General features: G+C 36.2%; 1 protein-coding gene across 1 annotated transcript; it reads left to right on the plus strand.

Moving 5' to 3' along the window:
* The first annotated feature begins 3,478 nt into the window (after positions 1-3,478).
* Positions 3,479-17,159, plus strand: LOC114754362 (E3 ubiquitin-protein ligase KEG). Its single transcript, XM_028943129.1, has 16 exons — positions 3,479-4,575; positions 5,165-5,530; positions 5,639-5,869; positions 6,058-6,183; positions 6,288-6,624; positions 6,710-6,867; positions 8,014-8,171; positions 11,294-11,415; positions 11,504-11,638; positions 12,369-12,493; positions 12,699-12,803; positions 12,917-13,150; positions 14,045-14,378; positions 14,470-14,658; positions 14,764-15,069; positions 15,550-17,159. Exons 1-16 carry the CDS (start codon positions 3,830-3,832, stop codon positions 16,762-16,764), a joined length of 4,887 nt encoding a protein of 1,628 aa, XP_028798962.1. The 5' UTR covers positions 3,479-3,829; the 3' UTR covers positions 16,765-17,159.
* The last annotated feature ends 1,227 nt before the right edge of the window (positions 17,160-18,386 follow it).

Here is an 18,386-nt window from a genome sequence, read left to right on the forward strand (position 1 = left end):
TTTTTTTCCCCCATAATTTATATAAGAAACTTGGCATCATTAGAAGAACTTTGATAGTTAAAAAAATTTTTAAATTTGAAAGAAAAAATAGTATATATTAAGATCTTATATTTATAAAAACAGAACTCGTAAATTTAAAATTGGAGGGATTACGTTCTTTCCTAATTTCTTCCAAGAACATTAATTTTTTTTGCCCAAATTCTCATCCTACTCAAATAGCAAATCCAAGCAAACGATCTTCCAGCAAAATAGGATTTTTTTGGCATGAAACAATTTGAAATCACTTATTTGCCCACTTCACTATGATCAAATATAGAAATTTGGTCCCTCAAATTTGTCTTAATTAACAACTGGTTTTTGAAGTTTAACTCAAATTCGCCTCAGTTATCGATTGGTTTTTAAAGTTTGATTTTTATAACCAAGTCTCTAAAGTTTCACACACAATTTCATATTTATATTTAATCATCATCGCTTCTACAATTTTTTTCTACGATCCATAAAAAGGTTGTCATTCTGGAGTTAAAGATTACGCCAAATACATTTGTTTAGGATTATACATCTTCAAATCATAAATGACTAACCGCAGACAGTTATAAAACTTCAGGGATTTGATTGATAAAAATTAAGCTTTAGAAATTAAATCAATAATTGAGACAAATTTAAAGGACTAATTCTAAAGATCATCTGCTAGTTATTTCACCTCCTAGTTGCAACCAGCCTTCTACTGCTCTTCTTCTGGACTAAACCAAAAGCCAAATACAATCTAATTTGAGTGCATACATTCTTGAGGCATTGTCTAAAACCTCCTTGGGATTTGGGGTTCCTTCCTTTTGAAAAAGATTTCATTCCTTATATCTTTTTCTATTAAATGCCCAGTCCATAAGTGTTGGCTGTTAAATTCCTTTATTATATATCTTAAAAATCCAAGCCTCCAAATTTCAAAGGTTTGCAAAGCTTGTTGGAATCGATCATATTAAATGAGTCTCTCTGAGTCCTCCGGCCACCCAAGAAATCAACTACAATAATCATGCCAATTTTATGACATATATGTTTAGGAAAAAATAACGAGAAATAATGACTCAAAAAAAATTAATAAATTGTACTCTCTCTAGTCCTATATATAGAAACCAGATAACTAATTTACAAATATTAAATAAATTAGTTATACAGTTTGGTCGCGTTTGGTATGAAGCATTTAAAATGAGAGACAATGATTAAGATTGAGACTGAGATTGACAAAACTTATTAAAATAGTGTTTAATGTGAGAGATTAATTGTTATTACCTAGGATTAAATAAACTTATATAAGTGGGATTAGAGAATATCGTAAAAAAAGTTGGAAACATGAACTAGGTATCTATTAAAGAATGTTTTGTTTAACCTCATCAATCTCAAACCCTACCAAACTAAAATTCTAATCAAGAGCAAATCACTTACAAACCCATACACTCCCTTCATTCCATAATATAAGTCACATTTGATCCGAAATATAAGTCACTTGAAAAATATTTAATGTTTATTTGTCAATTATGTTCTTGCAATTCATGCTTAGTTGTCATTGTATTTTTCTCTCTCCTTCACAACCTAATTTAGTATGGGTAAAGTTGAAAAAAAAAATTGAATTTGAAACACATTTAATAAACTAAGCACATTTAATAAACCAACTACCATTTTTTTATATTAACAAATATGTTAAAATGACTTATATTATAAACTGGATGGGATAGTAATCATAATTTTCATTCCCAATGCATTACATAGACCTTCTCATAGCATTTCAAGGCTTTGTGGAGACAACATGTGGATAATTTAGTTAATGTTCATCATTCAAAGAGACCATAATCTTACACATAAAGTAATATTACCCATGATTTATGTTTAGAGAACATGACTAAATATCCATAACAAATCTCTTACAAGGCTTCATATGCGTCCCAACTAAGGCACAACTTAAACAAAGATAGTGTAATAATTAGAGAATGCTTAGATAAAACTCTCACCATCCCCTCTCTTTATATCCTAAAACAAGGCCTTCCAAATTCAATCATGATTATCAAAGTTCCTTTTATTGGGAAAAAAACAAATATTTTTTAATTCCAATCCAATTTTAGTGATACAGATTAATTTAAATATTAAAAATCATCAAATCTCAATTATGAAATATAAATATATAATCCAATAGCCCACCATAATAGATCATACATTTTGTGCAGAGAAGTCATAACCTCTATATATATTTTTTTTCCTTTTCTAATTCCAATCACTTAGCTGTTGCTTCAATCTTACAATTTCTTGAATCATATTTACAATTATTCCATTAATATATATGATCTAATCATGATCAATTTTCTAAGTTACTAACATAATCATAAATCCAGAATTTAATATGAGTCAATTATAAAATAATTATTTACTTAAAATTTAATATCTCTCATAGCCAAATAATATTGTAGCAAAAGTTTCTAATAAAATTATGCAAAATTACAAAACTTATATATATATTATTTATTTTTAAAATTATCCATTAATGATTATTTATACTCCTCCGGTCCTTAATATAAGACCCATTTAACTAATTTGATTAGATTAAGGAAATTAGGTAGGTTAGTTAATTATAAGAAATGTGACACGTTTTTCCTAAAACACCATAATCATCTTTTTTAATACCCCCTCTCCCTCTTCTACTTGATTATGGTTGAGGGAGTATTTATAAGGGTAATTTAGAGAAAATTGATAAATATGAGAAATGGGTCTTATATTTAGGACCAAAACCAACTCAAAATTTGGGTTCTATATTAAGGACTGAAGGAGTATTATACTAACATTAAATAATTAATAAATATAAATAAAAATTGTAAATTTTTTCTGTTGGGCACATGTATTTTTTAATTAAAAATAATAATGCCATTCGAGTTATTATCAGATATTAAAGTTAGATATAAGCACTCCTCGTTGGTGATGTTGCGTCTAGTCCCGTTGAAAAACTTGCACCTGTGTGATCGTACATAAATTGCACATAGATATATTATGCTTTGGCCCTCTAACTTTATACAAGATTTTATTTTAGTCCTTTATCTTTAGAATATAAACTTTTAATCCTTTAGTCTTAAAACTGTTAACAAAAAAATGATGATATTAAACTTATAAATATTGATAAAATATTACTAAATACTAATATATTAAGTTTAATATTCAAAATAATCATGATTGTTACAAAAAATTATTATTTAATATAATAATTTTTAGGTTAAAGAACTAAAAGTATACTTCTCAAAATTAAATAATCAAAATAAAATTATAAAATCTTATTTATAATATATAAATGAGATTTTATAATTAAAAAAGAAAGGATTATTATTATATGAATATGTACTGTACAAGCAGACGAGAGAGACGGGTTGGGGACTTGAAAGTCCAAGCAGGAGCAGCCAGCCCACTGCATTACCCACCTAAGCCCCCTTCCATAGAAACCGAAAGAAAAGGAAAAGAAATTAGAGAGAGCTGATTATAATACCAAAATCCCTCGCATATCGCTCCCTTCCTTCTTCTCTTCCCACTCCTTCTATCACCGAGCCTCTCTCTCCCTCTAGATTTCTTCCTTCGTTAGCTTATTTGATCACTTTGGTCCCAGCGTAATCTCTCTCTGCAATCTTCCTCTTTTATTCGGTTGCGGATCTACCATTTCTACCTCCTATCAACTTCAATTCTGCGTGAATAAGATCTTTGGGAGCTCGAATTTCGATCGAACAATATCTGCTCTGGTTTGAGGCAAGTGAAGGTTTTGTTTTCCGGGTCAGTCTGAGATTGGAAGTTCAGGGAGCAGGAGAATATGAAAGTCCCCTGCTGTTCGGTTTGCCAAACGAGGTACAACGAGGAAGAGCGAGTCCCACTTCTGCTCCAATGTGGGCATGGGTTTTGCAGGGAGTGTCTCTCAAGAATGTTCTCGGCGTCTTCAGATACGACGCTAGCGTGTCCGAGGTGTCGCCATGTGTCCATCGTTGGAAACTCTGTGCAGGCTCTGCGCAAGAACTACGCCGTGCTGGCTCTTATTCATTCGGCTTCGAATGCGTCGGGTTCGAATTTCGATTGTGACTTCACAGATGATGATGAGGAAGTGGGTGATGGTGGTGAAGAAGATAGGGACAATGATGAGGACTCGGTCATGCGCCGCCGGTGTAGCCGCAGGTCCCAAACATCGAGCTCCGGCGGCTGTGGACCTGTTATAGAGGTCGGAGTGCACCAAGAGTTGAAATTTCTGCGCCGGCTAGGAGAGGGGAGGAGGGCCGGTATGGAAATGTGGACAGCGGTGATTGGTGGTGGTGGTGCAAATGGACGGTGCCGACATCAGGTGGCTGTGAAGAAGGCTACGATAGTGGAGGATATGGATTTGGATTGGATGCAAGGGCAGCTTGAGAATCTGCGTCGTGCTTCAATGTGGTGCAGGAATGTATGTACATTTCATGGGGCAATGAGGATGGAGGAGAGTTTGTGTCTCGTGATGGACCGGTGTTATGGATCAGTTCAGTCGGAGATGCAGCGCAACGAGGGCAGACTTACTTTGGATCAAGTCCTAAGGTTTTGAATTGCGCTTTCTTTTTTGCTGTTCTGTTATCAAATTTTGGCTTAAGCATGCTTCTATCTGATGGGATTTTTTGTTGACCCGTAGGGAGGATGTTATTGTTAAACTTGGTAACAAGTAATTAAAAAGAAAGTAAATTGTCTTTCTCCTTCAATAGTTTGAATTAATTTCTCGATGGGAGTTTGATGAATAATGCTGCAAATCCGCAAGTAAAAGATGAATGCACTGCAAAATGATGAAATTTTAATGTTAATTTGGAGGTAAACTGACGAAATGTATCTTCGCTATCATCTGGACTAAGGCTAGCATAGAATGTTTTATTTAACATTTAAAACTATCATTGTCCGCTGCCTTTGTCTTTCGTGTAGCCTCTGCGTGAACACAATGGAAGAGTTGAGTAATTCTCTGGGAAACAATTTTATGAGAACAAGGGCACCCATGTCCTGATTTCACGTCATCTTATTCATATGATTTAGCTAGCTTTGAAGTTAAATAAATGGAATTTGAATTCTCCCTATTGCATGCTAATTTTACATGATAATTATTAGAGTTGAGGTGGTGACACTTAGTTTTTGCCAAATATAGATATGGGGCAGACATTGCTAGAGGGGTAGCTGAGCTTCATGCTGCTGGTATTATTTGCATGAATCTCAAACCATCCAATCTTCTTCTTGATGCAAATGGTCGAGCAGTGATTTCGGATTATGGACTTGCCACAATTTTGAAGAAGCCTTCCTGTCGGAAGGCCCGACTGGAATGTGATAACTCCTCAAAGATCCATTCATGCATGGAGTGTATAATGCTCAGCCCACATTATACAGCTCCAGAGGCTTGGGAACCTGTGAAGAAATCATTAAATTTGTTCTGGGATGATGCAATAGGTATATCTGCAGAGTCGGATGCCTGGAGTTTTGGTTGTACATTGGTGGAAATGTGCACGGGTTCTGTTCCGTACGTGGAGCAACTCATTCTTTATTTATGAATTTTTGTTTTTCATACCCAAATATTTATACTGTTCATATTTTAGAAAGTCTCAGTGGAAGACCTTTGCTTGTGCAGTTGGTCTGGCTTAAGTGCAGAAGAAATCTATCGAGCAGTTGTCAAGGGAAAGAAACTGCCACCGCAGTATGCTAGTGTGGTTGGTGGTGGAATACCAAGAGAATTGTGGAAGATGATTGGAGAGTGCTTGCAGTTCAAACCAGCCAAAAGGCCCAGTTTTAATGCAATGTTAGCAATATTTCTTCGCCATTTGCAAGAGATACCGCGCAGTCCTCCTGCAAGCCCTGATAAGTGAGTTGGAATTTACTGTAAACAATGATTTACACCTTCTAAGTTGGTTTTATGGCATCTGGTTGGGAAGCCAAAGAGTAGATTGTATGGCCTGTTATATTTATTTATGAGCTTTCTTGTGAATGAGAGCGACATACACAATTTACATCAATATTCATTAACTGTCATTGTGTTATTTCTGTTCATAGTGACATTGTTCAATCATCTGTGTCAAATGCGGTAGAGCCTTCCCCTCTACATGAGCCAGAAGTTCCACGAGAAAACCCAAACCATCTTCATCGACTTGTGTCTGAAGGGGATGTTAGAGGTGTTAGGTTAGTCAGCATGGCAAATTACATCTGATCTGCTTCAATTTGCTTTCATTTAGCCTCATTTTGATCTTGCTCTTTCTGTATATGATCTCTCCTTTTTGATACAGGGATCTCCTTGCAAGGGCTGCATCAGAAAATGGTAGCAACTACCTGTCGTCTTTATTGGAAGCACAAAATGCTGATGGACAAACTGCTCTTCATCTGGCTTGTAGACGTGGTAGTGCTGAACTTGTTGAAGCTATTTTGGAGTACAGAGAGGCAAATGTAGATGTCTTGGACAAAGAGGGAGATCCTCCTCTTGTTTTTGCGTTGGCAGCTGGATCTCCAGAATGTGTCCATAGTCTTATAAAAAGAAATGCTAATGTGAGGTCTCGGTTGAGAGATGGCTTTGGCCCTTCTGTTGCCCATGTTTGTGCTTATCATGGACAGCCAGATTGCATGCGAGTATGTTTTACATGAATTGTACTCTGATTCTTTTTTGTCTTTATTAGAGCTGTCTTCATATAATTTTGTCGTGAAAAAATAACAGGAATTACTGTTGGCTGGAGCGGATCCTAATGCAGTGGATGATGAAGGAGAAACTGTACTGCATAGAGCAGTTGCCAAAAAGTACACAGACTGTGCTCTTGTGATATTGGAAAATGGAGGCAGCAGATCAATGGGCATCTTAAATTCGAAGAATCTGACGTAGGAGTTTTTATCCTCCCATCCCTTCTTCTTCTTTTGTTTTTGTTCCTTTTTTTTTTTTTTAGGGGATCAAATCCACCAATTATCCTTTGAGTGTAGGATATGCATGTTGAGTAGTTAAAACATTCAATAATTAATTTTAATTAACTGCTGAGAAATACAATAACAGCCTTTATATTATAATGTGCGTGGAATAATGTCATAATGATTTATTTTGTGAAATTTTAAAGGGTAATTTGTGCTGGACAAAAGCGGGTAGGTTTTTGTATTTAAATTAGAATTAGGGTTTTGCTAAGTGGTTTAAAGCTCTCAAGGGTACAAATTTGGGAATTGATTAATTGAAAGCTCTTTTGGGATTTATGCAGCGCGTGCATCTCATATGAGATGGCCATGACCATCTCAATTTTCATTATTTATGAAGAAGAGAGAATTTTGAATAGGATCACCGACTTACAATGTTGGGTTCCCTCATGCGTCTACTTATACTAATACGAGTATTTCAAGTACAAGAGTAGAATAACCAATACAAGCCCAGCCCATTAATTTATGACATACCTATTATTTTAATCTGCACTTATGCGATTCTAAGTGCTGCTTCAAATGATCTCCTCAATCACAGTTAATGCTTGATGCTAGTCAATTTCCTGGTAAATCATGCCCTATAACTTGGATTGTTTAGCTTCATTGATACAAATGTAGAAAGGAGAATCGCTTCAAGCATCTTTTTTCTTTAAGTTGATTCAACATTCACCAAACTCTGAGGGATTTTTGGGCTTTTGGATTCCCAAGGTGACGTATACCTAATTTAGTTTCTCAATGTTGAGCGTAGCCTTTGGCTCAAGTACACTCTACTGGCTAGTTTAGCACTGATCAAGAGTGGAACTATGTTCCTTCACTCCTAAAGCTTTTAGGAGAGCTAGCTATGAGCTTTTGCTACATGGTTGGGTTTCAAATTTTTTGAAGTAGTATAGATGAATGTTGGGGACGAGATTCCTTTTGTTTGTTTTTGAAGCCCTTTTATCCTTTGGAATATTAAATGCTTTCTAGTTACTGTGACATTGATGTTGAATTTAGATATGTCTTTGTTCAAGTCTCATGCGAAAACACAAACATCTGCTCTTACTGTTGTGGATTTTGATGTTACAGACCACTGCACTTGTCTGTGGCAACATGGAATGTGGCTGTTGTGAAAAGATGGGTGGAAGTTGCAACCTCTGATGAGATTGCTGAGGCAATTGACATTCCAAACCCTATTGGCACTGCACTGTGCATGGCAGCTGCTTCTAAAAAAGACCATGAAACTGGTATCTGGAAACTGGGATTATTGCTTGATAGTGATTTAAAATTTGTTTGTTTATTTGATAGACCTGTAACTGTTTCCTATTTAAAGATTACCTCTTATATTTTGCTGAAAATTGCGCGTTTCCTTTGAATAGATTAGTGATGTTCCTTGATGCTAAGGAAAGTCTTACAACAAGTAAAGGGGATTATCACGTTATAACTGCGTCTGTTTGAAGGGGCTAAAGCCATTCATGTTTTACCACCAAGCTGCAATAAAAAGTCAAAGAGCTTCAATTTAATTCAAAAAATTTGCGCAATATCATATACTATTTCAAGGCTTTGCACAATCAGGAAAGCTATTTTTCAATAACTTCTGTCATATCAAGGAAACAAATCGAGCATGTATAATTTTTATCATTTATTTGCTTGTGAAAAGTGACCTATATACGTGTTTGAAAACTCTGTATTGGTATATATTTCCCCGATATTGAAAATTTTTGATTCAGCGTTCCCATATTTATTCACTTTTGGATCCTAACAAAAGTGAAACCTCCGCTTAGGTGAATTTAATGAGGATTATGGACTTGTTTCATGGTTCTTGCTACACTCAATACTCGCACTTGGACAGAAGTTCAGCAATCACATCTTTGTTTTAGAAAGCTAGAGAATAACGACCTCATCAGTTTCTCAGCCTCTCTTACAGATCGAATAGCTGCATGATGTTTCCAGAATAAATGTCTTGCAGCTTTTGTAGAAAATTGGGCATGTCTTGAACATTGGAGGGTTTCCTTTCTTATGTGTCTAAAAAGATTTTGAAGGAAAAAGTGGCTAAAGTACCATAGCAATTTCCAGTATTTGCAGTGTATCTCTGTCTTTAGAGATGTGAGAAAATATGGTATCCATGTCCTTAGTTTGGTGTTCTTCTCAAATTTTTTAAGGAGTTTGCTACTTCAGATTTACAGCAAGATCGGCTGTTCTGCTGCTTTTCTTTAGATTGTTTTATGTTTCGTGCTTATCTCTCCATTTGTATAATTATCTTCTCTGTTCATATAACTTCTTTGTCTATAAGAATAAATATGAAAACTAATAACATAAGTAGGTTTGTTTGTGAAATTCCTTTATTTAAATCACCATGAAGTATATATAAAGTGGATTTGGGAGAATAACACTTAGGTTGAATTTAATGATAGTTAAATTTGGTCAAAGAGAACACTTAATGGAGTTATTGAGTGAGATATTTCGATTAACAATCTATCTGAAGATTTAGTTATTGGTAGAGCTCAATGGTGTCGTGCAATACATATAGTCAATCCCACTTGAGTAGGTGGGTTTGTGAAATTCCTTTATCTAAATCAGCATGAAGTATATATAAAGTGGTTTTGGAAGAATGACACTTAGGTTCAATTTAATGATAGTTAAATTTGGTCAAAGAGAACACTTAATGAAGTTATCAAGTGAGATCTTTTGATTAACAATCTATCCGAAGATTTAGTTATTGGTAGAGCTCACTTAATGGAGTTATTGAGTGAGATATTTTAATTAACAATCTGTCTGAAGATTTAGTTATTGTTAGAGCTCAATGGTGTCGTGCAATACATATAGTCAATCCCACTTGAGTAGGTGGGTTTGTGAAATTCCTTTATCTAAATCAGCATGAAGTATATATAAAGTGGTTTTGGGAGCATGACACTTAGGTTGAATATAATGATAGTTAAATTTGGTCAAAGAGAACACTTAATGAAGTTATCAAGTGAGACTTTTGATTAAGAATCTATCCAAAGATTTAGTTATTGGTAGATCTCACTTAATGGAGTTATTGAGTGAGATCTTTCGATTAACGATCTATTTGAAGATTTAGTTATTGGTAGAGCTCAATGGTGTCGTGCAATACATAGAGTCAGTCCCCGTTGAGTAGGTGGGTTTGTGAAATTCCTTTATCTAAATCAGCATGAAGTATATATAAAGTGGTTTTGGGAGAATGACACTTAGGTTGAATTTAATGATAGTTAAATTTGGTCAAAGAGAACACTTAATGAAATTATCAAGTGAGATCTTTTGATTAACAATCTATCCGAAGATTTAGTTGTTGGTAGAGCTCAATGGTGTCGTGCGATATATATTTATAGCTAATCCCACCTCGTGGGACAAGGCTCTGTCGCTGTGCTGCTGTTGTTGTAAGTCCCAAAAAGTTTTGGTGGAAGACAAGTTTTAAATGTCAAATTAAACAATTACAGATATAAGTGTCTCAGTTTTTAATTAATCATTTAAATTTTATGGCCATTTCCATTGAATACAAGTGAGATTCTTATATTTGTAGTTGTCTAAATTGATATTTGCTACTTATCTTTCAGCAAAAGTTTTTGGGACTTACTGTTATTAAGTTCATCTTTTGGAGCTTAAATATCATTCCCCCAATGGTTTCAAGTGTTGGCGATCTTAATCATTGTGAAGTTAATTGAAATCTATATTTCTGATTAGCGTGAAGATGAAGATTTCCTTTGGTATGAGAAAGAAAGTGGTAGACTCCATATTCCCAATTTAGTTGGATCTCTAATTTCTTTTTCTGTTTTCAATTTTTTTTTAAAGTTTTAATCCTATTTGAGTTCTATTATGCCTTACAAAATGACAACTGTTGCCTTACTTCGCCAGTTCTTCTTCTCTCTATATCTCTTTCCATTGTTCTTGTATGTCTGATTCCTGAACAGTTTTCTTGGGTCAATTCCTTCATATTTACACGAGATGTTTGTTTCTGTTTGAAATATCTTGTAATTTCTGCTGTTGTAAACATTTTTATTATGTTGGTACTAAATCAAAACTTTGGACGCTAAAGTGCCTTTTCATTTTTAAAGCTTTAAGTTAATGTACTTGCCATTTTTATCATACATATTAATGCTGTTGACAAGCATGAGAATGGAAGCTTTGGTTTGTGATATATTGGATGGGGTAACTATTAGCCTGTTGCTGGTTGAGTTTGAAGTATGTCCTGAGTTTATGATTGAGTGCTGTCCTCTTGGATCCCCTTCTTCTTTTCATCTGTTAAATAAGTCAACGAAGTATGAGCTTGTATGAAAAACCAGTTGTGTTGTCTTTTCTGTTCATTATGCTAGTTGAATAATCTGATCTTTTTTGTTCATGCCAAATGTAGAGGGCAGAGAATTGGTGCAGATATTGCTTGCTGCAGGAGCAGATCCGTCTGCTCAAGATGCACAGAATGGGCGGACGGCTTTGCATACAGCTGCTATGACTAATGATGTTGAGTTGGTCAAGGTGAGTGAATAATTAGTAATTAGTCATGTCTTTTTGGCAAAGTGTACGCATTTTATAACATAATTGTGTTTGTGGGTGTTTTGAGTAGGTTATTCTTGCTGCTGGTGTCAATGTGAACATCCGCAATGTGCACAACATTATACCCCTTCACTTAGCTCTGGCTAGGGGGGCAAAGTCATGTGTTGGGTTGCTTCTATCTGCTGGGGCTGATTATAATTTGCAGGTTTTTCATTCAAGCCTCCATTTCTGCCATTTCATATAATGACATAAAATTGACATCTTTCGTTGGTGTATTGTTTGATCAATGGAGATGGTGCTTTTGGTGAGGGATTTCATTTTTCCCCCTTAGATTTTTTTCCACCTTTCTGATTTATTATAATTGTTTCTGTTTGTCTGTGTTGGATCTGAAACTGGTCTTTGTTATATACAACTTACTCATCACTGAGTTGAATCTCCACAGGTGATTCAAGTGTAGTGATATTTTACAAGCACCGTATTAATGTTTTTACAGCCTTCAAGCTGGTTGAATGTATGAGAAATTTAAGTCACATGAATCCTTACAAAAATTCAAATGGGCAGAATGTGCTCAAAAAGGCATGTAACGGAATATCGAATCCATTTACCTTTGTTAATACAGCATACATCTATGTAGGAGTGGGTTGTGAATCATATGATATGTGGATATATCTGGAGTTTAGTGCTTGTTACTTAGCACAAATTAGAAAACTTCTACTTTGAGGAAGAAGCTTTTTATTATTTATTTCGATCATTGCCTGATCTACAATTCTATAAATCTTACTATTATAAGTGGTTTGAATGAAGCTTTCCTTAAGCTTTAAATTTGTTACATGTGCTAGAAATATTTGAGGGTTGACGGCCTTCTGGCTTTTGGAAGGAAACCCTTGTTAAGATCTCTGTGATTGCAGATTCTAATACTGATTATTTTGTATCAGGATGATGATGGTGACAATGCTTTCCATATAGCAGCAGACACAGCAAAAATGATTCGTGAAAATCTTGATTGGCTCATTGTGATGCTGAGAAATCCTGATGCTGATGTGGAAGTGAGAAACCACAGGCAAATAGTCGTGAAACATTCTTCCTTTTTTTCATTTTATGTGCATATATTTGGTACAGACAGACACTCTTATACATATGTGCGAAGAACTTGTCAAATAGTGTGAAAACGAAACTCCTGAACAATTGATGGTTGGATCACCTTAACATCTTAATCACAATGAGTACCAACGCATGACTGTAACTGTTGGTTTTTTTTATGACAGTGGCAAGACATTACGTGATATCTTGGAGGCCCTTCCCCGAGAATGGATATCTGAAGATCTGATGGAGGCACTAGCTAATAGAGGTGTTCATCTATCTTCTACAATGTATGGGAAGTAATCTATTTCTGCTATTATTTTTTATTTTTGGGATACCATATGAATTGTCAACTCAGATTTGTATAATATATATTATGATGTTTGTTTTTCATTGTATTTAGATTTGAAGTGGGAGATTGGGTGAAGTTTAAAAGAACTGTCACAACTCCAACGTATGGGTGGCAGGGTGCTAGACAAAAGAGTGTTGGCTTTGTGCAGAGTGTTCCTGATCGGGAGAATCTCATTGTGTCCTTTTGTTCTGGAGAGGCTCGTGTTTTGGCAAGTGAGGTTGTAAAAGTCATTCCATTAGACAGGGGCCAACATGTACAGCTCAAAGCAGATGTGAAAGAGCCCAGGTTTGACTTGCATAGATGCTACATTATGATATATGTGCGCGCGCGCTGTGCACACACTAGTATTACTAATGCTCAATGTGTTACTAGTCCTCAATATATCGAGGTGATAACTTCAGCTCTTTCAATTATGCAAGAAAGTCCACATATCTGCTATGAATAAATAGGCTTGTGGGTTATTAAGTCATTAGATAAACAAAGTTCTTCTGCCAATCCTGGGCTCTTTTCTGAGCTCTTTGGTGATTAGCTCCCACCCGTGGCATCTCTGATGACCAAATTTGTTCTGAAAAAATTTGCAAGCCGCAAGCCTACAAACTACTACAATTGAGAGGATATCATCTACTTGCATACTTCATCCCCTCTGTAAAGATACAAAAAAAGACGGAGAAATTAAGAAAATTCTGTCTGAGCATGTAAGTCTAAAGGAAGAGGAGAAGGACGGATTGAGGCAAGAGAGAGTCCGTTTAAAACGATGTATGAGGTTTTCAAAAGATTAATTGGAATTTTCTATTTAGTTAATCACTTAAATGCTTACAAGACTCGTCTACTTTAGGAGAGTGAAAACAACTATTTGTTCTGTTGGAAATTTGGAGGTTGATAATTTTCCACATCCCCATGTGGAGGTTAGTGTCCTCGACATTGCACTGTACCTTCTCTTTTGGATTTCTCCCTTAACTCCTAGGATCGATGTGGGTAAATTATATAATAATAGTGGGAAAATTTGAGTCATTTCTAAATGCGGCAAGCTCTAATTTCATGACAAACGAAAAGTAAAATAGAAAAGATGCATATGTGACTTGACTTCTTGTTATTTAGTGCTTCATGCATTTCATAAGTTCTTAGTTCTTGCTGCCTTTTAATTTTCCTACACTATTAATAATTGATTGTCTGTGTTAGGTTTGGTTGGCGTGGACAGTCACGGGACAGCATTGGGACAGTTTTATGCGTTGATGATGATGGGATCCTCCGAGTAGGGTTTCCTGGAGCATCCAGAGGATGGAAAGCTGATCCATCCGAAATGGAACGGGTTGAGGAGTTCAAGGTTGGAGACTGGGTTCGCATTCGCCCCACTCTTACATCTGCAAAGCACGGATTAGGGTCTGTGACTCCAGGAAGCATTGGTATAGTATATTGTATCAGACCAGACAGTAGTCTCTTAATTGAATTGAGCTATCTGCCAAATCCATGGCACTGTGAGCCAGAAGAGGTTGAGCATGTTGCTCCTTTTAGGGTAAGAAAAATGTAGATTGCCATTTCCTTTCATTTTTAGTAGTTGTTGTTGTTATATAGTAGTGTCTAACAAATTGTTGATATTATTACAGATTGGTGATCAAGTTTGTGTGAAGCGATCTGTTGCGGAACCTAGATATGCTTGGGGTGGCGAGACGCATCATAGTGTTGGAAGAATAAGTGAGATAGAGAATGATGGTTTATTAATAATCGATATACCAAACCGACCCATACCGTGGCAGGCTGATCCATCTGACATGGAGAAGGTGGAAGATTTCAAGGTGGTTATTCTTGCTGTTTGCTGCCTTGGAGTTTATGCCTTCAACTATCTATTGCTGGATGCCTAACACATATTTTTTCTATTTTAATTTATCAATTTGCTGCAGGTTGGAGATTGGGTCAGAGTGAAAGCTTCAGTGTCTTCTCCAAAGTATGGATGGGATGATATTACAAGGAGTAGTATCGGGGTAATTCATAACCTGGAGGAGGACGGGGATATGGGTATTGCCTTTTGCTTCAGGAGTAAGCCTTTCTGTTGTTCTGTCACTGATGTGGAGAAGGTTCCCCCTTTTGAGGTGGGACAAGAGATTCATGTGATGCCATCTGTTACTCAGCCTCGGCTTGGATGGTCAAATGAATCACCAGCTTCTGTTGGGAAAGTAGTGAGAATTGACATGGATGGTGCTCTAAATGTAAGCCTTCTAATTTAGTTTTTCATAAATCTAGACCAGATATTTTCTAGTTCTCTAACTGAACAAAAATTTTTGATCTGTCGTCCAAAACGATTGCTAAATAGGACCTTAGTTTAAGTAGAGGCATTTGCTTAAATCATACAAGTCGCATAGTGCTGTTCAAGTAGAGATAAGCATTCATTTTGTCTTGCAAAAGCCACTAAATGGAGCCATATAACATCACTTGTAAATAGCCATTCATAGCAGTTATTACTGCTGTTAACAAGTTGCCATATAGCTGTGATCGCCCATAAGTTGAGGCATTTGGCATTATGACACAACTGCTTTGCTTATATCCTTGTAGACACTGACCAACCCCGGGGGGGGGGGGGTGTTGAAATGTTGGTCACTTTTGAGATAAGAAAAAGGAAGATTTGCAATGGCTAGGTTAACTGAATTTACCTCTAAATTACTAGACTCTGATTCTGCTATTCTTCACAGGTGAGAGTCACTGGTAGGCAGAGCTTGTGGAAAGTTTCTCCTGGAGATGCTGAACGACTTCCTGGATTTGAAGTTGGTGATTGGGTACGCTCAAAACCAAGCCTGGGAACCAGACCAAGTTATGACTGGAATAGTGTTGGAAAAGAAAGCATAGCTGTTGTGCATAGTGTACAGGATTCTGGATACTTGGAGTTGGCTTGCTGTTTTCGTAAAGGGAAGTGGATCACTCACTATACAGATGTTGAAAAGGTTCCTAGCTTTAAAGTTGGGCAATATGTTAGGTTCAGAACTGGTTTGGTCGAACCAAGATGGGGCTGGAGAGGAGCTCAACCTGAATCACGAGGTGTTATAACCAGTATTCATGCTGACGGAGAAGTGAGGGTGGCATTCTCTGGTTTGCCAGGTTTGTGGAGAGGAGATCCCGTGGACCTTGAGATTGAACACATGTTTGAAGTTGGAGAATGGGTGAAGTTGAAAGATGATGCTGATAACTGGAAATCTGTTGGACCAGGTAGTGTTGGTGTTGTACAAGGAATGGGTTATGAAGGTGATCTATGGGATGGAAACATTCATGTTGGCTTTTGTGGGGAACAAGAAAGGTGGGTAGGACCAACTTCATATCTCGAAAGAGTTGAGAAACTCATTGTTGGACAAAAGGTTAGAGTTAAACAAACTGTAAAGCAGCCAAGATTTGGATGGTCTGGACACACCCATGCTAGTATCGGAACCATATCAGCTATTGATGCTGATGGAAAACTTCGAATATACACTCCGGCAGGATCAAAAGCATGGATGCTGGATCCATCAGAAGTAGATTTGGTGGAAGAGGAAGAGCTCCGGATTGGAGACTGGGTCAAGGTTAGATCAACTGTTTCGACCCCAACCCACCAGTGGGGAGAAGTGAACCATTCAAGCCTAGGGGTTGTGCATCGTATGGAAGATGATGATCTGTGGGTGGCATTCTGTTTCACTGAGAGGCTATGGCTTTGCAAGGCATGGGAAATGGAAAGAGTTAGACCATTTAAAGTTGGGGATAAAGTACAGATCCGAGACGGATTGGTGTCCCCCCGGTGGGGATGGGGAATGGAGACACATGCCAGCAAGGGACAGGTGATTGGAGTAGATTCAAATGGTAAGCTAAGAATTAAGTTCCGATGGCGGGAAGGGAGGCCTTGGATAGGAGACCCTGCCGATATTGTTCTCGATGAGAATTGATCTAGGATCCATATTTACACCATTTGAGATTTGTATCATAGCTTGCTTTTCTCATTCAGCCCTTCAGCCTATTGTTTTTGGGGCCCAGACTTGTGCAAAGAAGTGGAGAACTACTCCTTGCTCCCACATGTGCTCTGAACTATAATAACTTAAGCTCTGGCTGTTGAAAAGCAGTTTTAACTGGATTTACTCTTGTGATAAACAGTTAGAAAAATGGGTGGAGTTGGGGGGGAGAAAGGAAGGAAATTTGGCTTGCCATGCCAGAGATTATTGGAGATTCCAAGGCAGACACGGTGGAAATTTGCAATATGTCATTCATTCATAACTCATAAAGCATGTATTCCCAGATTTTGAGGTATATATACGTTACATATATTATTGTACAAATTCTCTTCTGATCGGCTTAATTCATTTTTCTTCTCTTTCTCTCCATTTTTCTTTTTCACGCAATGCAGTCGCTTTATTTTATTTTATTATTTTCCAATGGAATGGTCCCATCTGCAACCGTTTTGTTTTTACTTGGAGTTGGCTTAATGTGAAGTGAGCTGCTGTTCGTGACCCTGATCCTTGGGACACTCGTGTGTTGAGTCAAAAAGTGTTTTAGAAAAAGGAATAATTTGCCCCAACTGTTTGAGAATATTTTGTTATGCTGTTAGAACATCAAAGTTTAATCTCGTACCTCCACAACCATGTGCAAATGGCCCCCTCAGTTTTGAACCCCCCCCCCCCCAAAAAAAAAAAACTCTTGAAATTTTATTTTACCAAGTTGTCGAGTTCATGAGATAATTTTCTTGGCATTTAATACTCAATTATGTTACTGATAATGTCGGATTTTATTTCCAGCAAATAAACATCATCTGAATTGTTATTTGTATAAAGTTTTGGGAAAATTGTAAATAAAAACCCCCAAATATGTAAATTGCAATTTGGAACCCTAAATTCAGAAAATAACAAAGAAGGACCCAGTTTTATTTTTATAAATATGAAATGTGGGTGAAATGTCTAAAATCTTTTTTTAGTCAAATGACAAGTTGACTATAAAAAATGACAAGTTTATTTTAATAAATGACAATTTTGATAAACCAAATGTTTTATTTGTATAAAGTTTTTTTGGGTCAGGTATAAATATAAAGGCTTAGAGGGCTTGCTACTAAGAGAGATGTTTTCATATGATTCACGGTTCACAAAGATCGTGCATAATTTAGCCAAAATATAGGTAAAATCCTCTTATAAATTAATACTATATAATTGATCGAGAAATTATAGTTTTGGAATAAATTAAAATAGGGTAACCATAGGTAAGAATTACATGAATTTTTTTCCAGAGCAGCAGCGCGAGATAAACCCATGTAATGGTGAAAATCAGGTAGGACTAAGAACTACTTGAACTAGTATGTCAATATATATAAACTCAAGAAGTATGGAATGCAATTTAATACTCCTCCAATCCTTATTATAAGACCCAATTTGACTTTTTATTTGGTCCTAATTATAAGATCCAATCCATTTTCTCTCTTATATTTATGCATTTTTTTCCAAGATAATCCTTCTAATAATGATAGTTTTAGCCAATATACTTAATTAGCAAGGATATTTTAGGAATGACAACACTTATTTATTAT

Source organism: Neltuma alba, unplaced genomic scaffold (assembly GCF_004799145.2).
Source record: "Neltuma alba isolate B1F8T4 unplaced genomic scaffold, ASM479914v2 tig00010134_pilon, whole genome shotgun sequence".
Lineage (NCBI taxonomy): Eukaryota > Viridiplantae > Streptophyta > Magnoliopsida > Fabales > Fabaceae > Neltuma > Neltuma alba.